This window comes from Ruditapes philippinarum, unplaced genomic scaffold, assembly GCF_026571515.1.
Source record: "Ruditapes philippinarum isolate M1 unplaced genomic scaffold, ASM2657151v2 ctg2735_1_1_1_1, whole genome shotgun sequence".
NCBI lineage: Eukaryota > Metazoa > Mollusca > Bivalvia > Venerida > Veneridae > Ruditapes > Ruditapes philippinarum.
In genome coordinates, this window is record NW_026860300.1 from 29,345 (window position 1) to 56,430 (window position 27,086).

At 32.3% G+C, this 27,086-nt stretch overlaps 1 protein-coding gene across 2 annotated transcripts; it reads left to right on the plus strand.

Moving 5' to 3' along the window:
* On the plus strand, positions 1–24,673 carry LOC132759599 (uncharacterized). 2 transcript variants are annotated; one of them, XR_009629744.1, is made up of 3 exons: positions 1–104; positions 21,944–23,619; positions 23,980–24,673. XR_009629744.1 is itself a non-coding variant. In XM_060751413.1 (2 exons), exons 1-2 carry the CDS (start codon positions 27–29, stop codon positions 22,376–22,378), a joined length of 513 nt encoding a protein of 170 aa, XP_060607396.1. In that variant the 5' UTR covers positions 1–26; the 3' UTR covers positions 22,379–24,673. The 2 variants fall into 2 exon arrangements, 1 of the variants encoding a protein (XP_060607396.1); XM_060751413.1 differs by having other exon boundaries at positions 21,944–24,673.
* Positions 24,674–27,086: the final 2,413 nt, after the last annotated feature.

The window sequence follows — 27,086 nt, forward strand, 5'->3', positions numbered from 1 at the left end:
TCAAACCATCGCCTTTGAAATTAGGGATGTCGCAACAGTTAATGAAAGAAATAAAAGAATTTCGAAAGTTACAGGCATTGAAGGTGGTTGATGAAATTAAAGCGGTAAGTTAGCTTACAACTTTAGAACACTTAAAAGATGTATATCCATTGCTTGGATAGTGTAAGGTTATTTATTGTTGTTTTGAATTATATTCATTACTACGGACAAGTAATAGAAAGAGCATCGAAACACGAGGCTACCTGATTTGTACGAGGGGGCGTAATCAGATTGCCGAGTGCTTTGATGATCTTTCTTTTGTATCATAGTCAAACATAAAAGCACGGTTCCTGTTGTCACAATATGAAACCCCAGAAAAAAGGAACCAATGAACGAGCATCTGAATATGATATTTCTGTCGCCTTGCCTTTCTCTGTCGTCACAATAAGAAAACCCCAGAAAAAATTAGCCAATCAATGGGCATGCTCTGGAGTGCGGGTAACTTATACCTGCACCCCAGTTAACGCACTGTGCATGTATATGTATACGATTTAATTAACTCGGACGCATTTTCAACAGAAAGGTCCCCAAACTATGATACATAACAAATATTTGCTTAATTTATTCATAATAATGATAATATAGGACAAACGGTTGATAAGTCAACTTATTTCCAAGTTATTGGCTGCAAGTCATTTGTTTTGGAATAGTTGTTATTTTTGAGTCTATTTAGGAGATTCCAGTATTGTTTTGGTTGGCCTAGATGCATAGTTTCTTTTCATTTCGTGATTTATGTATACTGATATATTTATTCATAATCTGCTTATATGACCTACTTGCCTTATCTAAATTTTGTTTGTTTTCATGACTTTTGTGTAAGTTGTACCTCTTTCTAGCGGTATTGTACATACGCCTAAATTTTTGGCACTGAGGCCCATACCAGGGTTTACTTTTTGGTTTTCTTTTAAATTTAAATGTGTTTTTCGATGAGAAGGTTAATTCTGCTGCATTTTGGAAAATAGATGAAATTTTATTTGCAATGTCGTTTATGTCTGTTGCGGATGGGGTCTGTTGCATATTTTGTAGTTTGGTTTTTATATTATCGACTTCAGGGTATTGGATGTTCATAACAAATTTAGACTTAAGGTCATTAACCCATTTGGGTTTTTTTAAGTGGTACGTTCGGAACTGAGTCGGAAGCGGATATACTTAGGCGGCAAGTTATTAATGTCTATAATTATTTCGCATGACCGTCGGAGAAAAGAAGGTCTGATTCTAATATCCGAAAGTCAGTAAAATACTAAAAACATTTGTATGTTGCTAGTGCATAGTCAATCGTAGACACATTTTTAAAAGTGAATTTATTTGAGTCGCCGATTCGTCCGTTTAATATAAAAAAATTATAGGTTTGACAAATTTCGATCAATTTTAAGCCCGTGGCATCAACCTTTGAATCGGGCGATAATCTTTGAAGGGGAATATTTAGCCGTTTTAAATCTTCTACACAGTTAAAGTCATTAACAAAATCTTCATCAAGATCAAGCCCTCTTGCAATTGACCTATCAAAACATAGAAAATCAGGCAAACATGCACAATGAGCGTTCGCATCTCCTAGTATAATGCAATAGTTATATTTAGCTGCTTTCTCCGAGACCTCTTTTTCGAATCTAAAAAGTTCATCTTCGTTAAAAATTTATGGGATATAGGTGGGATATACATTGTTCCAATAATGTAAGATTTGTCATTTATGAGGAATATTTCCACCAGTGTGATTATTACGCTACAGCTTTAATATTACCAAGCGGCGGCGTAATAATCACACGGTTAGGGGAAGTGCCGTTAGAATCACACGTATGGTCTTAGAATTACTCTAAAATAGTTAAATCACACACCATTTTATTTTAAAATGAATTCCGCATCTAATAGTATAATTTTTGTTGGAATTAATTAATTTTCTAACACACGGGAGTGTTTTAAAAAGCATGTATTGCACCGATTTTTAAATAATTATGACAACCTTCGTTATGAATAATTATAATTATGTTCTAATAAATATTTTTTTTAAAGTTTTAGTTCTACTTTTAGAATGTGTTATATTTATCGTGTTCAAGACAGTTGTGATTTTAAATATTGATAATAGCTATGTGTGTTTGTTATATTTTGCCAGGGATGTAAATAGACAATCATTGATGTGTCATTTTTCTTAATTAGAATAACATTATCTTAACAAATCGAAGCGTTTGAACGTAAGTTATTACATTAAATAATGGTTATCAATAAAATTGCAATCAGATAGAGCTACTTATATTGCCGAAATGTATAATTTGTATTAGAAATTAGAATAGTGCACGTGTTCGATTATATCGCGCCGAAGATACAACGGCCATGCGTACGAAATTATATTTAATTTAATCAAACATTTTTGAATTATGTAAAGTATAATACTATTTTCTCCGAAATCAATTTTGTAGACGGTTAATGCAAACTTTTATAATGTTTTGATGTTTAGCAAACTTGATCTCTGTAAAAAATGTATAAACCGCCTGCGACAGTAAAGCCGTGATAAGCCGTGATAATCGCAGCATGGTTTTATATTTAACCAAACATACTAGAATTAATAATATTGTTTACTAAAATGAATTGTGTCAAATAATTGTCCTTCTTTTTTACATATATGTTTGTTATCCAACACACAGGAGCATCTTGAAAAAAGTAATTGCAGGGAATTGGAAAAAAAGCGTCTATTCATAATTTTTGTTTTATTTTTTCTTACATAAATTATACTTGTTCATGTCGAAAAATATTATGATAAAGAAATATCTTTTACCTAGATTGAAATTATCAATGTCATATCCGGTTGGTTATATGCATAATACGTATTGGTGTCAATTCTCTTAAAATCGCTAGGCGTGAAAGTTAACATTGTGCACTAAAACACGAAACATACTGTTTGAAACTGTTTGAAGTGTTCACCATTCCTTATATCAGTTTATTGACAAATATGGGTATTGATAATTTTTGTAAACAAGCACATTATTTATCGCCTAAATCTTTTACCACCTGATAAATCTCTTATTAGCATAATAGCGTCGCGATCTGTGGGTGTATAGATACTGGAAAAGGCAAACTTTTTGTTTTTAGTTTTTTTTTCAACAATCCGTGAATTCCATTTGAGAACATTGTATACACACACATTCGCATCCTACAGGTTAAGTATAAGACAAAACACAGTTGTGATTAGGATGATGAAATGGGCAACGGTAAAAATATATGTACAAATGAGCCAAAATTGTTTAATTTCAGAGGTTCAAACTGAATATAATTGATTATTGACAAAGTTACGTCCCCTTTATAAAACTACCTCATTAAATAACTGCTCACGATTTAGACTGTATACATATATAAAGTTATATTTATATATTTAGTGCTTGGAACATATTAATACATACGTAAAAGGGAAGGGATTCCAATGAGCAGGTTATTAATAGATATTTAAGGTCAAGAGGTTCTACTATTCAAGCATTGTTGACACAAATTTTACAATTTGAATTTTCAACTGTGTTCAATAGTTTTAACAATTTATAAAGTGGTTCTGTTCTGTGATATTGTGCGGCGGAGTAATAAGGGCACGGTTATGGGTAGTGCCGTGATAATCACACACACGACTTTATAATTAATCAGTTTTATCCGAATGATAAATTATGATTATTTTATTCTAAAACCAGTTCTGTGTTTAATGGTATTTTATTTTTAAATTCTACTATTTGTATTACCACGCTTCGTTATAATCACACGGTTGGGAGTAGTGCCGTGATAATCACACGTACGGTCTTATATAAACTCCAAATAACACGAAATAATTTTAAATTATATATACTATTTTATTCCAAAATAAATTCCGCATCTTATGGTATAACTTTTGTGCGAATGCTATATTTGCCCAAAACGCGGGAAGGTATTAAAAAAGCTCATTTTACTGGAATTTTCATATGAGTCGTCATTTTCATATGAATACAAATAATTGTGTTTTATTTCTTTTCCGGTATATAGTTTATAAATAAAAAAGCCACCAGACGTGAAAAGATATTTGATTGATAAAGTGATCAAGATTATATTCTAAATCAAAGCACTGCAAGCACTGAGGTATACATTTGCTTGACATTACGGCATCCAGTCTTGCATAAGGATTTTTCAGAAAATCATCATAAATCACTGTTCTAGAACAATAGATATTTTATTAAATAACAAGAATTTGTAACAGAAGTACCAACGTCCCCCGCCTCGGGGAAGTTTTATATGAAGCTTAAAATTGTGCTATTTCAAAAGATTGAGGTATGGATCTTAGGACTTTCAGTCCAAATTTATGATCAATGCTAGATCTGAAAATGCAACAATAAATTTATTAAAGAAATCAAATGAATGTTAAGCTTTGACCTCTAAGTGTGACCTTGGCCTTGGAGGTAGGGGTGCAGGTGTTGTGCATGACACATCGTTTTATTATTGTAACCATTTGTACCAAGTATTTTCAAAATCCCTTGAACTATGATGAAGTTATAGATGGGACACAAAATGTACAACAGACTATGTTAATCTTTGACCTCCAAGTGTGACCTTGGAGGTAGGGATCCATGTTTTGGGCCTGACATATCGTCTTATTATTGTGATTATTTGTGCAAAGTATTTTTAAAATCCCTTGATCTATGAAAAAATTATGGACTTTGTAAATCTTTGACCTCTACATGTGACCTTGACCTTGGAGGTAGGGACACATGTGTTATGCATGACATGTTATCTTATCATTGTGACTATTTGTGCCAAGTATTTTCAAAATCCTTTGATCTATGAAGAAGTTAAAGACGGGACACAAAATATACCATATAACAGACTGTTAACGTTTGACCTCTAACTGTGCCCTTGACCTTGGAGGTAGGGGTGCAGGTGTTGTACTTGACATATTGTCTTATTATTGTGACTATTTGTGCCAAGTTATTTCAAAATCCATTGAACTATAAAGAAGTTCTAGATTGGACACAATATCTACCCTTTAACAGACTATGTTAACTTTTGACCTCGAAATGTGACTTTGACCTTGGAGGTAGGGATGCAGGTGTTGCGCATGACACATCGTCTTATTATAGTGACTATTTGTGCCAAGTATTTTCAAAATCCTTTGATATATGAAAAAGTTATGGACCGGACACAAAATATACCCTTTAACAGACTATGTTAATCTTTGACCTCCAAGTGTGACCTTGACCTTGAAGGTAGGTGACCAATTGTTGCGCATGACACATTGTCTCATTATTGTAAACAATTATGGCAAGTATTTACAAAATCCCTCCAAAGATAAGAAAGTTATAGCCCGGACACGACATATACCCTCAAAAGACAATGTTATGTATGCAACATATTACATGTATATAATTTATATCTGACCAGTTGGTATTTCCAATATTATCATTGTTCTATTTTTAGAACATAAACTACATGTATGTACTAGAACTTTCTTAACTGTTGTAGAAAACTCATGCATTATATTTAGATAGAAATTTCCGGAATGATCTTTATTGTTGAAGTTGCTAGATTATGATTATTGTAGAAAATGAAAGACTATTCTAGAAACTTTTTAGCTTGATATATATAGGAGACATTTTTCTTTCGTATTACCTTTTAAGTCATCAGTGATCTTTTAAGTCATCAGTTACCTTTTAAGAAAATTATATTTGGAGTATTATTCAACTTGGATATAAAGTGATTTATTGGAGCTTGGATTATTTTGAAATAGTTTAAATTATTCTTGTGGATTTTATTGTGGGAATTTATTATAAAGTGTTCTTGGATTTTACTTGGATTTAAATGTGTTATTCAAAAAGGATCATTCCAGGATCAGACTAGACATTTAAGATTTCATTTTTATTTGGACTTCAGGTATTTGTAAACGTAATTTGTTATTTTATTTTTCTTTAATAATTTTTCTGTAATAAATTTATTATTGTTACAAGTTTGTTGCTCAACAATGTTGCCATTGAATGAGCAAGTACGATCTTGATCCTAGGGGTAGGGGTCTGGTTGTTGTGCCTGACACATCGTCTTATTATAACAAACATTTGTGCCAAGTTATTTTAAATTCCTTTGATAAATGACAAAGTTATGGACCGGACAAGAAATATACTCTGTAAAAGACTATGTTAATCTTTGACCTCCAAGTGTGACCTTGACCTTGGAGGTAGGTGACCGGTTGTTACACATGCCACATCTTCTCATTATTGTGAGCAATTGTGGCAAGTATTTACAAAATCCCTTCAAAGATAAAAAGTTATGGACCGGACACGACAATACCCTTAAATAGACAATGTTGACCTTGAATGAGCAAGTGCGACCTTGACCCTGGAGGTAGGGGTCTGGTTGTTGCGCATGACACATCGCCTTATGATAACAAACATTTGTGCCAAGTAATTTAAGATTCATTTAATAAATGACAAGGTTATGGAACGGACACGAACGTGTGACAGACGGTCGGACAGACGGATGGAGCCTATTTCTATATCCCCCTTTTTTTCTTCGAAAAAGGCAGGGGACAAAAATTATGTATCAATGTAATCATTTTCACGGGATTACAATCCACCAGGGTTTTTCAGTGCTCTGCCTGGCTCGACTGGGGCTCTGTCTGGGTTAGTTCGGAATTATGGTAGTGCTGCCGTGGTTAGTGTGACCGCAACAATAATTTCACCCCGGATTTTCCGTAACATCCCAATAACTTATTGCGGTGGTCCTGGACTCTCCTGGGAGTAAGGGAGACTGCAGCTAAAAACTCACTTAAGTTAATTAAGGGCTTCTCCCCCTCATACTTAAGAAGTTGTACAGTTACAATGTCTTATCAAAAATAAAGTTACATAGACAATGATTAAATATTTAACAATATTGACTTAAAACATTATAAATCATTAATATATGCAGGTAATATTTATTAATATCACAACTAGGGTGAGAAAAAAATGCAGCCTGACTAAGACTCAATCCAGAGACCCTCAGCAGACATTTTCACAAAAAATCTTACGATTTATCTTAAGTTTTTGACTTACGATAATCGTAAGTTAAATCTTAAGTTATTTTCACAAAGGCACTCGTAAGTTAAAATTTTATCTTAAGATAAAAAAATCACTTACGATAAATCTTACGATAAAAAACATCCATGGCAACGTTCATTTGATATTGATGTGCATGCTCTGTATTTAATTCCGGTTTTAAAATCAAGTAATAAAGAGCTTGAAATATCTATTGAACACAATCAAATTTCAATAAGAACAAAAAAATGATTCAAACCGATATGATTCTATATCTTGATTGAAGATAATTATAAATATTTAAAAGATTCAGAAAGATGGTCTACTTTGTTATTAATAAATAAAAAGGTACCACTAGTACATTATTTACCTAAATGGCATTTTGGTTGATCAATTCTATATACATGTAGATGAAAAGGGCATAATATATGTGATTATTTCATGCACTGTTTTTGTTTATTTTTTTATAATTTTTTATAACAAAATCATGAATTCTTAGAATTTAAAATGGCAAGGACTGTGACTATCTTGTCCTGTGGCTGTCCTATATTCTATAGTATATTCAAATTTAAACAGCATTCTTATTCCAATGTTGCTTTCAGATGATGTCCTAAATTCATAATACAGTTCATGTATATAAAAGCTGTATGAAAAATCTTTATATTATAAACTTAAGCATTTTGGAGGTGAATGTTTTCAAATTCTACACTAAGATTATTACAGTTGTTTTTCAGTACAAAAAATATTTGCTAAATTAGTTTGACAATATATCATTTGCCACAATTATCTAAAAGAAAGCCTATTTTAATGTCTAAATAAAATAAATCTATTTATTCTTAAAATACACCTGTAATTATTGGTCAAGTATCATGTTTCAACAAAAATAATAAGTACAGTTGTTAAAATTTCAATGTCTGTAAGTGCAAAAACAAGAGTACAATTATGATTTAGACATCTTATAATTGTGAAATTCTGTTCAAGAAAAATGTTTAAGTATAGAATTCCGCCCATAGTGAAGACGATTCCTTCCCAAGAAAATTTCAAAGTTAAAAATTCTGTCCAAGATGAAATGTTTAAGTATAAATTCTGCTCCAAATAAAATTCCAGCCGGAATTTTTCTAGTTTTCCGCCCAGAAAAGTGAACAAAATATTTTTCTTGTGAGACGGAATGACACGGAATTTGCGTTTCCGTCCCCCAGGGGGCCGTTTTATCAACGCTCTACGACACGTCGTAGGCTAGTTTTTTGTCGCAGAACGTTTAGACCGTTTTATTAACGTTTGTCGTAGCCTACGACGTCGTAGAAAATGTCGCAGCTCTACGACAGTGTTGGGGCTGTCGTACGACGTTTCTGTGACGTCAAGACTGGCGATCACTGTTTACATGTATACATGCTCAGCACGTTACTTTTAATGAAATAACTTTTTTAGAATAAAAACATATTTCAATTGTATTTATTTGTTTTCTTTTAATGCCAAACGCAAAATAGGGACTCTATACATGCGCTCTAAGTTTAAGAAAGAAACTGAACATACAAATTTTATACCCCATAAAATGTCTATAATATCGTTCATTTGGAGGAATTATGCCCTTACGGTTATACTCTATCTATTAATAATGAGTTCCAAAGATTTCTGTGGAAAAAAAGAATAAAAATTAAATAGCATGGACAAGAAAATTTCGCTTAAATCTACTCACGTCTTTTCTTCAAATCTTGATAAATCATAATACTTTTACTAGATTTTACATCAGTTAAGATATTTCTTTAAGGAAAACCCATATGGTATCAAATAAAGGACACCGGAATGTTACCGTGGTCATGACACCGGAAAAAAAAATTAAAAAGAAAAAAAAACCAGTCAATATAATATAATTTAATATAAAAACGATCAACAAGACAAGGCGGCATTAACTAAAAGTTACCGTGGATGAAAACACTAATATTTAAGTTATCAAATTTAGTGATAAACTGCAATTCACAGTATAGATATATAAATAATTAAGTCTGCACAATTTACATGATGTATTAATAATGCATTTTAAATTTTTAAAAAATCTAGAATCCGAACTACGTAATTTGCAATCCCGGTGGTGGGGGAATATTTAGTATACTACTACTACATGAGATATACGTACGTATACATATCTATGCAAAAAAAATCCTCTTTTCGAAAACAACAACAACAAAAAGGAAAAAACAAAAAAAGACACTTCATTTTGAAAGTGAAATATTTCATATAAATTACAAGTCGGAACAAAACAAAAACAGCGTGTTAAGTTTCAATTAAAAAAGCAGTGCGCGTTCCTTAATGATTTCTTAATTTGTATGAAAATCAAAATTTTGCTACAATAACAACTTTAATAATTTCACATTCACCACTACTTTCTTCAGAAATACAGGCAAAACAAAAATGTATTTAATAAGTCTGCACAAACTGCATGATATATTAATTATGTATTTCAATTCTTTTCAAGACTTGAAAAAAAATCTAGTGTCCAAACTGTTATTACAATGCCGGGAGTAGGAGATTATTTAGAAAACAACATGAAATATATGAATAAATACCTATAAACAATTAATCTAATTCCGAAACAAAAAACAATAAACAAACAAATATACACGACTCATTAAAGTGAAATATTTTACTTAGATTACAAATAGGAATAGAATTAAAAAAAACAGCGTGTTCCGTTTCAATTAAAAAAACCAAGAAAAAGCAAAACAGCAATTTATTATTTCGATGCATTGCCAATTGTAAATCTATAATATACACGCAAATTATATATTTTTGTTTCAAACAACGAGAAAGACTTATTCTTATCTCCTAGTGTGTACCGTATTCCTCGGAAAATACTTTGCAAAAATGACTATACTTGAATGCTTTCGACAACAATAATTTAGTTTTTGTTGTTGTTTTTTATAAATATATATCGTGGGTAGCCTGACAATTACGGGCACTCTTCACTCTTCCTTATTCTCGTGAAATCGCCACACCAATTGAATATGTTAGACTTAAATTGTTCCTTGTTGAGGGCCCCATGGAAGATTGATATGTTTGTTCAAATGAGTTCTCTCGTTAAATAAAGTAAATAAAGTCTTTATTACTATTATTATTATTATTATTATTATCGCAACTTTTCGGCCCTTTCCGTCAGTCTTCTGAACACAATAGTACGAATACACAGAACGGATACGGTATTTCGGTCTAACCTACGCTATGTTCAATATCAAGTAAACCAAAACATTATTTACATATTGATTGTTATTTTTTATAGAAACCGAAAATACAAAATGCCAACCTGTTGACATTAAGTCAGTTTGTTTAACATTGTACACCAGTGCATGGGCGTATTTAAATTAAAAAAAAATTGTTAGACGTTTTCAATCAAAATTGTACAGAAACAGACTTTATTTTCCTTTAGATATCATATACATACATTCGTTTTAAATACACTATCAAATATTACTCTCTCATCTGACACCACGTGGTATAAATACTTTCAGTCCGTATTAACTTCGAGGTTATTATAGACAATAGCCGTGACGTTACGATTGATCGCGAAAAGTCCGGTGGTATTTAAAAATTGACAGCTAGCTTTTAATTTACTATCATACTTTTTGGCGTTTCTTAAAATGCTTTTGATTTTTTAGTTGTCTGTTTTAATTTCAAAAAGTGATTGATCGGTCATTAACATAAACCACCTTTTGCGTCTGTTAATTTTTGGCAATTTAGTTGTTATAGTTATTTAGTATTGTGTATCGAAATCAAATACTACCCGATTACATTTTGGTTAATTATTACAAACAAATTTACATTCATCGCTATTTTCTTCAAGTGATCAAGTGATTTAAACGTTATTAAACCTGCGTGTTTGCTCTGACAAAAACAATCCATTCTGAGACATAATTCAGTACAGACCAGGCATTAAGGGTGGAACCGTAGCGTGGCATAGTATTTTGAGGGGTTAATCGAGTGCAGAAAATATTAGCTGTTTTTCTCAATAAAATTGTTCTTTGTATGATACTAAAAAGTATTTATCCGTTTTATAATAATCATGTTAATTTATCCGCTTGATTATAATCATGTAAATCCCATCAGTACTTTTAGTACTTTGATTTCATATGTGACGTCAAAACGCGCACTGGCTAGACTGTGTCTCGCGTGAATTATTGTCTACGACAAAGGCTGCGACGTTGCAGAAAAACAACGTCTGGGGATACCCCCAAAAAAAGGGGCGTTTCAAAAAGTTGTTTGCAGACGTACGAAACCCGAAAAAAAAAAGTCGTAGAAATACGAAAAACTTGATAAAACGGGCCGCCCAGAAATTTTGATTCGTGTCAATTCCGGGCATTTTTTTTTTGCACTAGAATCCGTGCCGAAATTCTGTACAGGAAGCATTTTCATGACCTTGGAATCCTAAGATCAAGTATGTTACAACTCACGACAGATCACATCCCGAATGGATAGAGATTTCGTTTACTTAATTTGCTTTGATATACTGAACAAACTTTTCTTGAAGGGTTTAAATACATAGTATTTGTATTTAATTGTAGGAAATATTTCATGGGTTCATAACTTGTTCACGTTAAGCTTCAAGGGTAGGAAATGATGGTCAAGTACTGGCCATGATAGCTCACCAGTCAGTCAAGATCACAATGGTATGGTAATTTGAGGGTCCCGGGTTCGAGAAATCCCGGTCAGGCTGCAAATTATTTCTCACCCGGTTACAATTGGCGCCCAACTTTGTTGCCTTGACTGCATATAGCTACATTGTAAGAGTTAATTCACATAGCTCTGTATTACCGACAAACTTCAATATAGCGGAGAAGTAATTATAATGGTTCAGAACTGTTCACTATTTAGAGGGGTTGATGTGTAAGCAACTTAATAGCTCAGACGGTAGAGCTGTACATGCTGTAGTAAGGTATTCTGAGTGTCACGGGTTTGAGTCCTGTTCAGACTGCAAATTTTTCTCACCATGTTACAAAATTACCAATTGGTAGGACTTTAATTAAGAATCTTGTGATAATCCTAAATATAATATATTTAATCAAACTGGACTAAAATTATTAAGTTTTTTTTATGCATGTAAACATTTTAATTTCTGTTCATGTAATCATACAAATTGATATTCACTTGTTAGAGGATATTGGTGAGTGAGCAATGAAAAAACCATAGTTATGTATATAAGAAGGAACTTGTTAAATTAAGAAATTTAAATGGAAATTTTATTTACAGAATGAATGTGGTTCCCTGCAGATTTCAACAGAGTCGTTTGTAAAAATTCACAAAGGTAAAATACATATTTCAGGGCGTTCCGTGGCCAAGTGGTAAGGTCGTTGGACTTCAAATACTTGCCCTCACGGCTGTGTCTGAATCCCCGAACAGGAACTTGATTCATTCATGTGAGGAATGCTATCCACTAGCTTACGGAATGTCGGTGGTCTTAGCTAATGGGGTTCCGTTCGTGCCTGAATTATGCACGGAAGGGCACCTGAGGTCTTCCTCCACCAGTAAGGCTGGAAGGTCGCGATATGACCTATACTGTGTCGATGTGAACAAACAAACAAACAAACAAACATATTTCAGTGTATACATGTATTTGGTATCGTTGGCCTAGTGGTAAGGTGTCTGCCTTCAGTTTGTGAGGTTGAAGGTTCAAGCCCCCACAGGGAAGGTAATTGAAGTATGAATGTTTATCGTGGGACTCGTGTCTAAAAAGTCGCTTCTTGAGCTGCTAGGTAGTTAAACTGAATGGTTACCTGGCATAGTGGTAGGAGTTGGGAGGTACATGGTATGCAAGAAATTTTATAGGTGTCTCATAAGTCAGAAATGGCTGGCCCTTACAGTAGTGAGGCACTATAATAAACAAGACCTTTCCCCAATACCTTTTATTTGGTATTATTTTTGTTAACAAAAAAGGCAAGTTCTTGATGTAATACTATAGTTATTGTGTCACGGTTCAGGGAAGAAAATGTGTAAGCCCCTGGATAGTTCAATTAGTAAGAGCTGTGGTACGGTATTCCAAGGTCTCTATGTATGAGTCCCGGTCGGGCTGCAACATTCTTCTCAATCTGTGGACATTTGGTACCCAAAATTTGAAGCTGACTGAATATAGCCCAGAGTTTAAATTCACTTAAATTTGATTTGTAGCCTGAGAAAGAGGATGAATTTAGATATAGCAGGAAATTATCTCAATAGCTTTTAGGGAGAAAATGTATAAGAGGCCGGATAGCTCATTCGGTAGAGCCGTGGTATGGTACTCGAGGGGTCCTAGGTTCGAGTCCCGATCAGGCTGCACAATAATTATTTTTATTTTGTTTGCTCTCTTCACTTCACTTTATTTGCCCCCTTGACTGCAACAGAACAAAATAATGAAAAAAGAGTCATCGATGGGTCACGCACAGGTGACAGTATGATTAAACGCCAAATTTAAGCCGATTGTACGCTAAATATTTTCAATTTTGCCGTGTTGGGCTTTCTTTAGGGATTTTGTATTTATCTATTTTTTGAGTTCCGGTCAGGCTGCACATTTTTCTCACCCTGTGAGACTTGGCGCCCAAGGACGGCCGTGACTGAATATAGCTCAGAGTTTAATTAACATTTCTCTGTAACTCAGTAAACTCGAGGATGAACTTAAATATAGCAGGGGAGTATGTCACGTATCAGAACTGTTCACTATTTAGGAGAGATGATTTGTAAGCGGCCGGATAGCTAATATGACTAAGAGCCGCAGTACAGTATTCCGAGGGTCCCGTGTTCAAGTTCCGGTCAGGCTGCACATTTTTCTCACCCTGTGATACTTGGCACCCAACAGGGGACCGTGACTGATTTTGCTCAGAGTTTAATTTACATTTCTCTGTAACTTTGTGAAATTGGAGGAATTGAATTTCAATATAGCAGGGGAGTATGTCATGGTTCAGAACTGTTCACTATTTAACGGAGATTATGTGTAAGCGGCCGGATAGCTTAGTCGATAGAGCCATGGTACAGTATTCTGAGGGTCCCGGGTTCGAGTTCCATTCAGGCTGCAGATTTTTTTCTCACCCTGTGACACTTGGGGGGCAAACGGGGGACCGTGACTGAATATAGCTTCAGAGTTTATATTTATTTCTCTGTAACTCTGTGAAATTCAAGGATGAATTTAAATATAGCAGGGGTAAGAATTTTTCACTATTTTGGGGAGATGATGTGTACGCGGCCAGATAGCTAAGTCGATAGAGCAGCGGTATGGTATTTCAAGGGTCCCAGGTTCGATTTCTGCTCGGGCTGCATATTTTTCTCAGCCATTGACACTTTGCGCCCAATGGGGGACCGTGACTGAATAATAATTAGCTCAGCATTTCATTTCCATTTCTCTGTATCTCTGCGAAATTCGAGGAAGAATTTCAATATAGCAGGGGAGTATGTCACGGTTCAGAAGTGTTCACTATTTAGGGTCCCGGGTTCGAGTTCCAGTCAGGCTGCACATTTCTCTCACCCTATGACACATGGAAAACAATGTGTCCCCTCTCATCATTTTATCTTTTTTGTGTTGTTGCGGTTGAAGGGCCTATATTTACAAAATACTGAAAAAGGTAAAAAGGTGTGTGAAAAAATAAATTGTTATATATGTTTCTCATTCTGTCTCTCTTCAAGGTTTTGCTACTTGTAACAACCACAACCAAACACAATAACGAAATGGCACAAATCAGACACCATAGTTAAGTGATCCTCAATTGGCAAAATGGCAGCTGACTTAAATGCTGTAAAGCTGTGGGGTTCCATTGTTAATTTGAATTGTTATTTTTGTCTAAATGATTTGTTGAGTTGGGAAAACGTTTTGTAACATTTTGATATCAAAGTTAATGCAATATAATGACGCATACGTACTTAATCAGTTAAAAGAAAGTATATAGATCACATTTTAACAGAATTTTTTGTCCGCCATTTTGAAAAACGACTGAAGGATACAAGCCGCTTTATATTTATGGCGTTTGTTGATTAAAAACAATCATTGAATTATTGTGAATATTAAAATATATGACAAGTTATTAGACCTTTATTCTTAAGAAGAAATGAGTATGGTAATGAATGACAAGTTTTAAATTTATAGTACCCTTTCGGGCAAAATGTTCGGGTAATTTGACCTAGTTTTCGGAGAAATTGGCCATTTTCAACTACAGCTTAAGATTAGTTCTAGCCAATTTAAAAATAAAACAATGGACAAGAAACAAAGTTTAACACCCCTGACAAGTTTTAAAAGCATTTATAATTTGGGCCCAGTTACACAGACGGTCGGTCCCCAATCGGTCATTTAATTTTAAATTTACTCGCTGTTATGATCGGTTGTCATGCGTGATTTTATTTCTGGTTTTCTGTGTAAACGGCCATCGGTGACAGAAAGCAAACTCAAACGGGAATGGGTCGATGATTAAATGCTGAGATACCTTTGGTTTTTATCGCTTGTAAATCGGAGCTAAATCGGGTGTATCCCTATTTAATCGGTGTTTGATTGCTAGTCATCAGTGGTTAAACACTTTCCGTCAGATATGGCCGGTGATTCATATTTGGTTATCTTTGTCCGATCGGCGATATCGGTGATTAAGAGCTTGCATATCTCGTGGTATAGGTTGCCGTCGGTTATTTTAAAAATATTTTCACCGATCGAGAATTTTAAACGTGTTTAAAAATCTCAATCGGTAATTTTTCACCGATGAAACTTATCTTTCCCCAATAGCAGTTGATAGGTGGAAAACAGGTGACCAATAGGTGATATCGGTGTTAAATACGCTGTCGTCGGTTCACTCCATAATTTGACTAAAAATAATACCGATCAATCACCGATGGCTCTGTGTAACTGGGGTGTTAGGTAATCTCAGTTTGTTTATATAAATAGGATTTCTATTTTTACTTGATTTATCGGTTTAAAGCGTAAGTAGAATGAAGAAATAAATTATAAACGAAAATGTTCCGTTTCAATTCGTTTTCAAGACCCAAAAGGTAGTTTCTTTTATGAGTGATTATTGTTTTTTAATAGTTTTATACAATAGTTAGATCTACTGTGTCTTATATTTAAACGCAATTCTAACGTGGAGTTAAAACTACAGTGTAAGGTAATCCACAGGAACTTGAAATACTATCAATATTCTATGAAATTATGTTGGGGTGGGGGAAAGGCGTTTCATTCCTTGTGTTTATTTATACTGTATAGGGGGTATATTTTGGATATTATCATTAATATTGATAGAATTTCAAGTTCCTGTAGGTAATCTAAAATAGCCCATGCATATCATTAACCTTACCACGTGCTGATCTACAGATAGCGCATCCTGTGTCGGTATGTAACATAGTTGTTACATGCATATTAATTGCGGCACCACGTAACGAAGTCTTTTAGTGCATTTACTTGTCTATAAAGCTATTTAAATGAAATTAGCAACTGCCAAAACGAAGGACTCTCTCTGCGAAAAAAGTGGGAATGAAATGTGCACACTTGTTTCACTTCAGTTTGATAGATAGATATTTTTAATTCCTTCATGTGGGAGAGTCAGTATTAGTATTGTTACAATTGATTATTTTCTTTATTAGTTTTATACAATAGAGAATAGATTTCAAATCGTTTTTGACAAAAAATATTCGTTTTTACAAAAAGTTGTTACTTTTATCGTTAGCATGTTCCGGTTCAGTTATAATTAGTGGATTTCTGGTCCCTCTTTTGTCAAAATTTGCATGCATAACACTGGTCGCACAAATGGGCACAGGTGCTCGTCTAGTCTTGGGGTTACCCTACCTTCCCCTTTAAAATTGAACCATTTTTTTTTCGAGAAAAAAAAAAAAAGCAACTAAATAAACCCTTTTTGATATACAAATAGTTAAAAAAAATAGTGATAATAAATTGACCCTCGATCTACAGTATACCTGTAAAAACATAGGTACCTTGTTTGTTACTGGTATATAAGGTCAATTTATTAGACGCCGCTTGCAGATATGCGTTTGTCCATACAGCAATGGGGAAAATTTTAGACTCAATTTTGTGTGTTTGTTTTTGTTTTAACAAAATCACACTGTTCTCAAATTTTCTAATAAAATAGCTTTTCTGATGAACAACATGCCACGGAGCTTTAAGGGATTTGAATAAACGTCTTAGTGAAATGATAATGCCATGTTTGAATATCATATTCTTTTTATCATTATCTAATTTTATTTACATAATAAATTAAGTGCCAATGAGCCAGTCTATAGTCGATCGTTCTAAAACTTAACCTTTGAAAGAGGTAACGACTGGAGGCAGTGTTACTTACTTCATTTGCTCGCGCCTCTGTTGAAGTTCGGCTCCGCCTCAAATTGTCGCAAAAATTTAAAATGATGCTCCGTATGCTCGCATTTAGTCTTCGTTGACAGGGCAGAAGGGAACCAGGACAACTTTGATCAATATCACTTTTCGAATCATTAAATTACAAGTCACAAAGCCTAAACCACGTCCATTATCAGAGAGGCGGTTCCTCCGCAACCGTAAACTCGTTAGGCTACGGCCAGTAAGGGGAGATCACTGCAGAACAGTTCGTCCTCAAAATCATTCGAACATTATGCAATTCGTACCAATATTAAAAAAATGGATATATTCTCGGCACATATTGTCTTGAATTCATACCAATCATTTTCAATTATACTTATACCAGACGTTTCAATCTTTGTCGCAACAGAAAAACATTTTAGAATTTCAGAAGAAGAAGAAGAAGAAAGTTTTATTTAACTTATACATATACATGTATCTCGTTATACATCAATACATATAAAACATTTTGTCACGGTTGGTATTCAAATGAAAGAGAATAATTAATGTTTCAGTTTATACAATATGGAGAATAAGCTTTAATTAACATGAATTAGATATTGAATAACTGCAATTGTTCACTAATAAAGTGTCTAACAGTGAATATAATGAATATTTAATTATAGTCTTAAAGTCTAGGATATGAAATTCAATAAATCGTTTCTTTTCTTATGGCTAAATAAATAAATTTGCTAAGATTGTTAAGAACAGATTTATTGTTTGACTTAAGCATTTCTATGAATTTGTACATACTGGGTCTACGATAAAAATAAAACGTTTTAATTAATCGAATTTTTAAATTCATGGTAAACACTGCATATAAGAAATAAAATGATACTCGTCTTCAAATCTCAGAGCATTGACACACTTGGCATAATCTTTTCCTGTCTATCTATTCTATTCCTACCAATATCTACCTGTTTGAATTCTAAGATTATGCGAAGAAATTCTTAAACGCGTAAAACTACTCCTTAGATATTTAGATTTGATAGTATTTAAAAATAATTTTCAAAATTTTAAATCTGTTTTTAGATGAATAAAAGAGTGTTTAAAACACTATTATTGTTTAAATCTGCTTGCCATTTTTGTTTAAAGCAATCCAAGACTCTTTTGTTTAAAATGTACCAAAAATGCATTTATATTAATTTCATTTGTTTTCAAAAAATACATCTGCAAAACCATAATTTTCTAATATCAGTTTAAACATTGTATGTCAATTTTTTACACCATTTTAACATTGTTTTAATGTGTTATTATATATCGTATTAAAATAATATTATTTGTATTTGAAATTTTCAACCAATATTTTATCATTTGAACATATCTGTTTATATATAAAGGGTATCTTCCTAATTCTCCGTATACAGCCACTATTGATGGAACTTTTCTTAACGGCCTAAAATATATTTGCAAAATTTGAGAATGTACACTTTCAATATCTTTTGACTTAGAAAATCCCCATAACAGGACATGCATAATTCAAAATAGAGCCAACAAAAGAATCAAATAATTGTAAAGAAAATATATGGTGATAAGTCTACCTTATTTATATTATTTTGTAGAACGTTACATGCTTTTATGGCTTTTCCAATAATATATTGATTATGTAAAACAAATGAACCCGTATAATTTAAAACTACTCCTAAATAGTTGAAATCATTAACTATGTCTATTGTTCATTATTATAAAAAAAAGTTTTTCGTTCTGTCTCAAGGGGCCCCTTTTTCTAAATATATACGACTTTTGTTTTTGAAGTATTAACTTGTAAACCCCAGTATGTACAAATATTCATATAATAAGTTTTAGACTGGATTGTAAATCTTCTATAGAATGTCCTACTAACACCATATCATCAGCAAAGAGTAAAAAATGATACAAAGTTCAAAAATTGACAAACCACAATTTATTCTGTTTTGTAAATATAGTTTTAAGTCCTCTAAAAAAAGTGCAAACATAACCGGAGAATTATTCAGGCCTTGACGGAGACCAATTGAAATTTCAAAAAAGTCTGAGAATGTGTTGCAATACTTAATACATGATTTAACAACAGTATACATAGCCTGGAACATTTTTAAAATTTTTCCATCAAAACCCATGTTAAACAATTTGAACCATAAAGCGTTTCTATAAACAGAGTCAAATGCTTTCGTGAGATCTATAAAAGCGCATGGCAGTCGCATTTTTTGAGTTAAAACATGTTCTATCAAGTTATGTAAAACAAATACCGCGTCGACTGTACTACTACCCCTACGAAAGCCAAACTGTGCATCTGTTATCATCAAACCATTTTTCAGCTCTTCTAGTAAGAACAGAAGTAAAAAGTTTTCCAAAATTACTAATGAGAGTTATTCCACGATAATTATTCGGGGTATTTTTTGGGCCTTTTTTATGTAATGGCACTATAAAAGCCTTGAGACCAAATTTCGGGGAAAGTGACCAGAATCAAATATCTTATTGAATAAATCTGTAATAATGCCCAACGAGTATATCTGCTGTAGAGATAAAATATTCGTTTAACAAATTATCGCTTGGGCAAGATGATTTGTTACTTTTAAGACGTTTTAATTGCTGACAGTAACCTCATTACATGTAATAGGAGTATTTTTAATTCCTCGAAAGTTGCATTATTGATATTGAAATCATTGTTTGCTATGAAATTTTCAAACCTTGTTCGATAAATGTGCTTTTGAATATCAGTAAAAAATCCCTTTAAAATAATCGCGGAAATCATCAAATTAGGAATTTGTGAGTCAGTAGTATCTCGCTTGTTTTTTAAAATGCTTCCAAAAATCTTTAGGTTTACTGGTTTTTCAGACGGGTAAGTTCATCTGCCATTTTAATTTTTATATGCGCGTTTTCTTTTTACGTATCAAAATTTTTATAAGATTTCTTTTTATTGCAAAGGGAAAACCCTAGACTTCAGTCGATTTATTATTATTAAAATAAAGCTAATGCACCTTTATATATTCGTTTCGCCTGAGCGCACTCAGAATCAAACCATTTGCTCTCTGGATATGAACGGTTATTACCATTACTGAAAAAATATGCTTAAATAATGGATCTGCTACATCGGAAACTAAATGTGAAAATCAAGAACCATTTGTTCTATTTCAATAGAATTGGCAACATTGCTATTCAAAATATCGTTAAATCGTGGTAAAATTCCTATAATACCCACGTCTAAAACTGATCCTTACAATCGACATCCCATTTAAAAATAAACACCATTGTTGGGGTTTTGTTATTTTTTCATCGATACCGGGTGAAGCGCTTTAATCGTAAATAAAAAGTAACGCATGGTCGCTATAAATATTGAATTCACTATTCTACAAATTGTGTATTAAAACGGGAAAAGTGTTTTTCTTGTAACAAGAGATAATCTATGTACTAGTACTGCACGTCTGACGACAAATAATATGTATACGAGCCAGTGGCAAAATCATCACCTAATCTACCGTTAGCTAATCGCATACACGTTGACTTACACAATTGCGAGCAATTTAATACCCGTGTGTTACATACAGTATCGGATGAGGCCCGTACTATTGTTTATCGGGGTCATAATTTTCGCAATCAATTTCTTGAATTTCCCGATCACATAAAATATAATCATTTTTGTTTCCAACTCTACAGTTCCAATCACATGCAAGCAAAACTGTACCTAATTTTTCGAAATAGAAAATATCTTGTTCAACTATATCAAAAAGATCTGCATTAATAATATTACATATAGGTGACTCATCCGACCGTATATAAACACCGCCAATATAAACATCATCAATAAAATCAAAAAACAATTTATCTAACTTTAACCAAAGTATCGTATCATAATGGTTTTTTACTATCTTAACACCAGATTTAATAGAATTGCGAATATACACAACAATACAGACATAGCATTACTTTGTGAATTTATGCATTAGGTTCTATTTTTTCACAAAAATATGCAACTTTATTATCAAACGAGCACATACCAAGAACATGGAGAAATTGATTTGTGCTTCGGATATTCAACTGTAATAGAGAACGATTTTCAATGCTGATTGACTGTTCACATCATTTGGCGGCGTCTTTGATGTAAAACATCAATATTTAATTTAGTATTTTTTATAATTATTTCTGTTTCATAAAGAGCTGATTTAGGAGTTTTTTTTTTAAAAAAAAAACCCCATCATTTTTAAAGGGATGGGATGATGACACAACTGGGCAAGCTTTCCTTTTAAAAGGAAACTTTATTTTAATTTAATCTACAAATGAAATACTAGTTATTTTTTATGCAGTTTCTGTTTTTTCTTAAACCCTTTGTATAACCGTTTTACTTTAATTACAGGCAATTACCTTGTTTTATAACGACATTATATACGAACTTTATGAATATGGATTTTATTTTACTGATTTTATTACCTTTTTTAAAATTACACTTACACAGTTGATTTACTGCTTTTAAATAATAAAAAAAATTTTTTTCCTTCAATTATATTTGGTCGACATGAAGATGAACAAAATGCTTTAAAAATTCCTCTATGAAGTATTACATTCATACCATTGATTACAAGAGATGCACTATTTCGTTTATCATTATTAGATGATTTTGCCCAGACTTCGTCTCCATGAGTACCGGTCTGCGGACATTGACTCATATCTTTCAATGTGTATCGAGATTGGATGGCTAATGGTTGTACAAGACCCGCCTTTAGAACTTTTAGAGGACGCCCCAGACAGATTTGATACAACCACATTTAAGGACTACACAAGACGGGGACGCTATACTGAATTTGTTGTTTGGCCAGCATTACTTCTACACAAGAATGGTCCTCTTCTGGCAAAAGGAGTAGCCCAAGGTTCTGATCATTCTTTTAAATCACAGAGTCTTGGAAGAACACACAAGATAGAGAAACGGAATGAGACAAAAATGGTTGGCACGTTTACTGCACGAAGGGGCAATAAAAGACCAGCAATTCAAAGTTCTACGTTTCGATCACCGATTTACGAGGATTCGAGCAAAGTAACCCATATCTAAAGCAATTCAATTACCTAACATCAGATTTATATATATATTTCCATAGGTTGTTATAACTTATTAATTTAATATGTAATTATCTTCAACATACGCTGCTTTCTTTACGGATTTAAACTTTTTTGAAGTTGTTATTTTTTATATTAACCATTACATGTTGTTTACAGGAAAACCTATCTGTCGCATGTTATACTCGTTGATATACATGTATACATACTATTCATAGGTTATAAACTTGATGCATACCATAACGTTTTTAAGTATGACCATATCGTACATTTACTTATCCGAGGTGGTCTGATATATCATTTATAGATTATGTAGTAGATATGACCAGTTGTATACAATGACATATACAATTTATATCCTTTCAAGGACAGCGCCCACAAGAGGTACGCCGGGGATGATCTGAGTGTGCTATCGTAGAATATTAATTGACTGACTGATGATAAAAAATGTAATAAGGACTTTATTTCTATCTTAAATAGATATAATATAGTGTTTTTGTATGAAGCATGGACAAATCAAAAAAGTAATATTGATTTAAACGGATATGTATCTTTTAACTTTATAGAAAGTTTCAGCATCGTAATGCACGGAGATCAAGTGGTGGGGTTGCAGTTTATTATCATGAATTTTTGAAAGACGGTATTCAAATTATCCGCATTCACTATGACATAATTGTATGGTTAAAACTAGATAAAACATTCTTTAGATTTGAATCAGATGTATATATTGGTGGTATTTATTTATGGTGTGACGATTCTCATGCGTAGACAGTGTATAATGTAGATCTTTTTAAAATTATTGAAAATGATATTTTTGAATTTGATAATGATGGTGATATTTATTTAGTCGGAGACTGGAATAGTCTTGTTTGCCTTCAAACATGATTATGTGATATTTGACACGTTGAATGATGAACTAGATTTACAGGATTATGTAGCAGATGAACCCCTAGCCCGGGCCTCTACAGATAAAACATGTAACACGTTTGGTAATCGTTTACTTGATCTTTGCAAAAGCACTGGAATTCGAATAGTTAACGGTCGTTTATATAGTGATTATATAATCGGAAATTGCACGTATTTCTCGAGGCAAGGGTCGGCTGTTATTGATTATTTAATTAACAAAACCTGGTAATTTTTCAAGCCTTAGAGATTTTATTATTTTTGGTTTTAACGAATGGAGTGACCACTGTCCTATTTCTTTTAGTTTACATTGTAATATTGTTATTGAAAATTGTATTTATGATAATGAAATATTTGTTTACTATAGATGGTCTGCAGATTTGAAAAATCATTTTAGATCAAGTCTTTTAACAAGATTACCTCTTGGAAACAATCTGACTAGTAAGATTGATTTGCAAAATAGATCGTCAATAGATAATATATTGTTAAATTTTACGTCTATTATTCATTATGTAACGGATCCTTTATTTCGTCAAAATGTTACTATTAAAAACGCAGTCTCAAATATTGTTTAGCCATGGTTTGACCATGAATGTGAACGGTCAAGGCAGTTGTATATATATATTCTTTGTCAAAATTTTACCGTTTTAAACCTCCAACAAATAGGGAACAATTATGCTTTTTAAAGGCTAGGTATAAGGCTATAATGAGGAGAAAACGAAATTGTTATAATCTCAAGCAAGGTAAGGAAATTGAATATTTAAGGTTATCAAAACCAAAAGAGTTTTGGAAATATTTTAAAAGAAAAAATGTTGTTACTAATAATCTTTCCCTAGAGTCATTTTTCAAATACTTTTCTGAACTAGGAAATGATATATTTCAAAATGTTAATGTTGAATCTGAGGATTTTGCCTCAACTCATGATTTCAACTTTAGTGATGATGCTGATGACTTTTAAGATCGGCCAATATCTATTTAATGACATCATAGATGCTTTCAATTCCTTGAAACGAGGAAAGGCTTACGGACACGATTTTCTATTGAATGAATATTTTATTGAGTCAATTGATATATTGTCTTCACATTCATGTGATTTATTTAATGAAATACTTGATAGCGGATATTTTCCGGATAATTAGACTGAAGGAGTAATAATTCGTTTGCACAAAAAGGGAGATAAGAATGAGGTAAATAACTATAGAGGCATAACTTTATTTAGCTGTATGTCAAAAATATTTGCATCTATATAAACAAAAGAATTTATAGCTATTGTGAATAAATTTGTTTACTGTCAGATGCCCAGTATGGGTTTAGAAAAGGCAAATCTACTGTTGATGCTTTATTTGTGTTATCATCTATTGTTCAGAAATATATTACCGACAATAAACGTTTGTATTGCGTACTTGTTGACTTTAAAAAGGCCTTTGACAGTGTTTATAGAAATGCACTTTGGTTAAAATTACATAAATTTGGTATCAGGGGTAAATTATTGCGTATTGTTAAGGATATGTACAATAAAGTTAAATCATGTATTAAAGTGTGTAATAGATATTCAGAGTTTTTCGAATATGCTGTAGGCTAACGTAAAGGGGAGATAATTTCGCCGGTTTTATTTTCTCTTTTTATTGATGACATTGAGTTATTTTTGCAGTATGATATAAATTGTGGTTTAGAGTTGAATGATATCATTCTAATACTGTTGCTTTTTGCAGACGATATGGCCATTCTAGGCAATTCACCTGAGGAAAAAAACAATAGTTTAGTTTTATTACACAATTACTACAAAGTGGAGTCTAAAGGTTAATGTAGATAAGACTTAAGTTATAGTTATTAGGAAGAATGGTGGTTTGTTGTCCCTCTGAAATTTTTTTGTATAATGACAAACGCCTAGAGGTTGTAAATGATTTCAATTTTTTAGGTACAGTTTTTAATTATGTTAATTTTGCATTAAACCAATAACAGCTTGTTGGTAAAGCTTTGTAAGCAGAACAGAACAGAACAGAACATTATTTTATTTCGACTTGTACATAGTACATAATCATAATCATACATAGTGTGATAATACATTGCGATACATTACAATACATTTTCAATACTAATTTCCAATGCATTAAAACAAACTTTAAAGACAATGTCACGTTACTTTAGTTATTATTTTAGAATGTTATTTCAAATTAACAAAAATTGGTAGTAAAGTGTTGAGGATAAACTGTTTTAAACATAATTAAATAAACATGTTATCATAGCAGACATATCTTCAGAAAAAATCTATACCATTGTTGTCACCTTCACTGCTTTTTTTCCTTTTCTCAGTCCGTGTACGCTTTCCTTTCCCCATAGATTTTACTGAATAACTAAATAATCGTAATTCCATTCAAAAATAACTTTCAACACTGTTTTTATCCGCTTATATTTCAATATTTATTAATTTTTCATCACTACATTTTTTATCGACTTGACCACAAGATCACGTGACATACCTTTTTGTAAGCGTTAAATGTATTACTGATAAACTGTAATAAATAGAAACTGAAACCGAAGTTATTATGCCAGCTATTTAACTCCTTTGTTGGAACAATCTTAAATTATGCAGCTGAGATTTGTGGCCACAGTAAGTCTAAAGAAATTGAAAGAATACATCTTAAAGTTTTGTAAAAGAATATTAAATGTAAATATAAGAACTTCAAATGCAGCTGTTTATGGTGAACTGGCTCGTTACCCATTGTATATTGGAGATATGTTAAGATAACTAAGTATTGGTTTCGCTTACTTGAAACAGATAACATTATTCTTAAAGAACTGTATAATTTGTGACTTAGTGATGGCAATAACGGTAAAAGTAATTGTTTAACTAAGGTAAAAAAATTATTATATCAATATGGTTTTAACTCTGTTTGGGATGATCCTACTATTGTTAACAGTAAATCATTTATATCTTTGTTTAAACAGAGACTGAAAGACACTTTTATTCAAAGTTTGCATGTTGATAAGGAGAACAGTGGTGTTTTAACATTGTATACAAACCTTAAGAATACATTTTTTTGTATGAGCCATACCTTGATATACTGCCTAGTAACTTAAGGTTATTAATTATTTAAATAAGCCCTTACGCATAAAAACATGTAGATATGGTATGAATAGAGTTGCTAGAAATGAGCGTTATTGTACATACTGTAATACACAATACACAGGACCTTGAAGTATACTTTTATGTCCATGCTATAATAATATTAGAAAAAATATATTAAACGTTATTATTCTATCAATCCAAGTGTAATTAAACTTGTAGAGTTGTTAAATGTAAACAATAAGATTATTTTGAAAAATCTTGCAAGTTATATTAAACTCGCACTTTCTCATTTATAACTAAATACAGTTCATCCTCTCAAAATATGAATTTGTGATAATGTGCTATTTTCCATTGTGACATCAAATCATATATATACTATTTATTTATGTATATGTATAATGATTATGTACTTATTGTACAAGTCTTGAATAAACTGTTTGGTCTGTTCTGTTCTATATCATTTTCACAAAATAGTGGTCAAACACGCATTCGTTAATATGGGAGATATAGAGGATATTTGTTTGTTTGTGTGTAAGATGAAATTTTATTTCATCGAGTGGGCTTTAAAAACAGTATTCTCGAATACTGTTTTTAAAGTTCACGAGATGAAATAAAATTAAATCTTACACAACAAACAAACAAATTTTATTTTTATTTTATGCTAAAAAACAAGTTTAAACGAAATTTTCATGACATTAACGTAAATATTAAAATCTGTTTTCCCCATTGA

Coding starts and splice junctions, on each gene's coding strand:
- LOC132759599 (XM_060751413.1), top strand. CDS start 27: ATGTCGCAACAGTTAATGAAAGAAATAAAAGAATTTCGAAAGTTACAG. Junction 105..21,943: donor TGGTTGATGAAATTAAAGCG/GTAAGTTAGCTT, acceptor TATCATTATTAG/ATGATTTTGCCCAGACTTCG.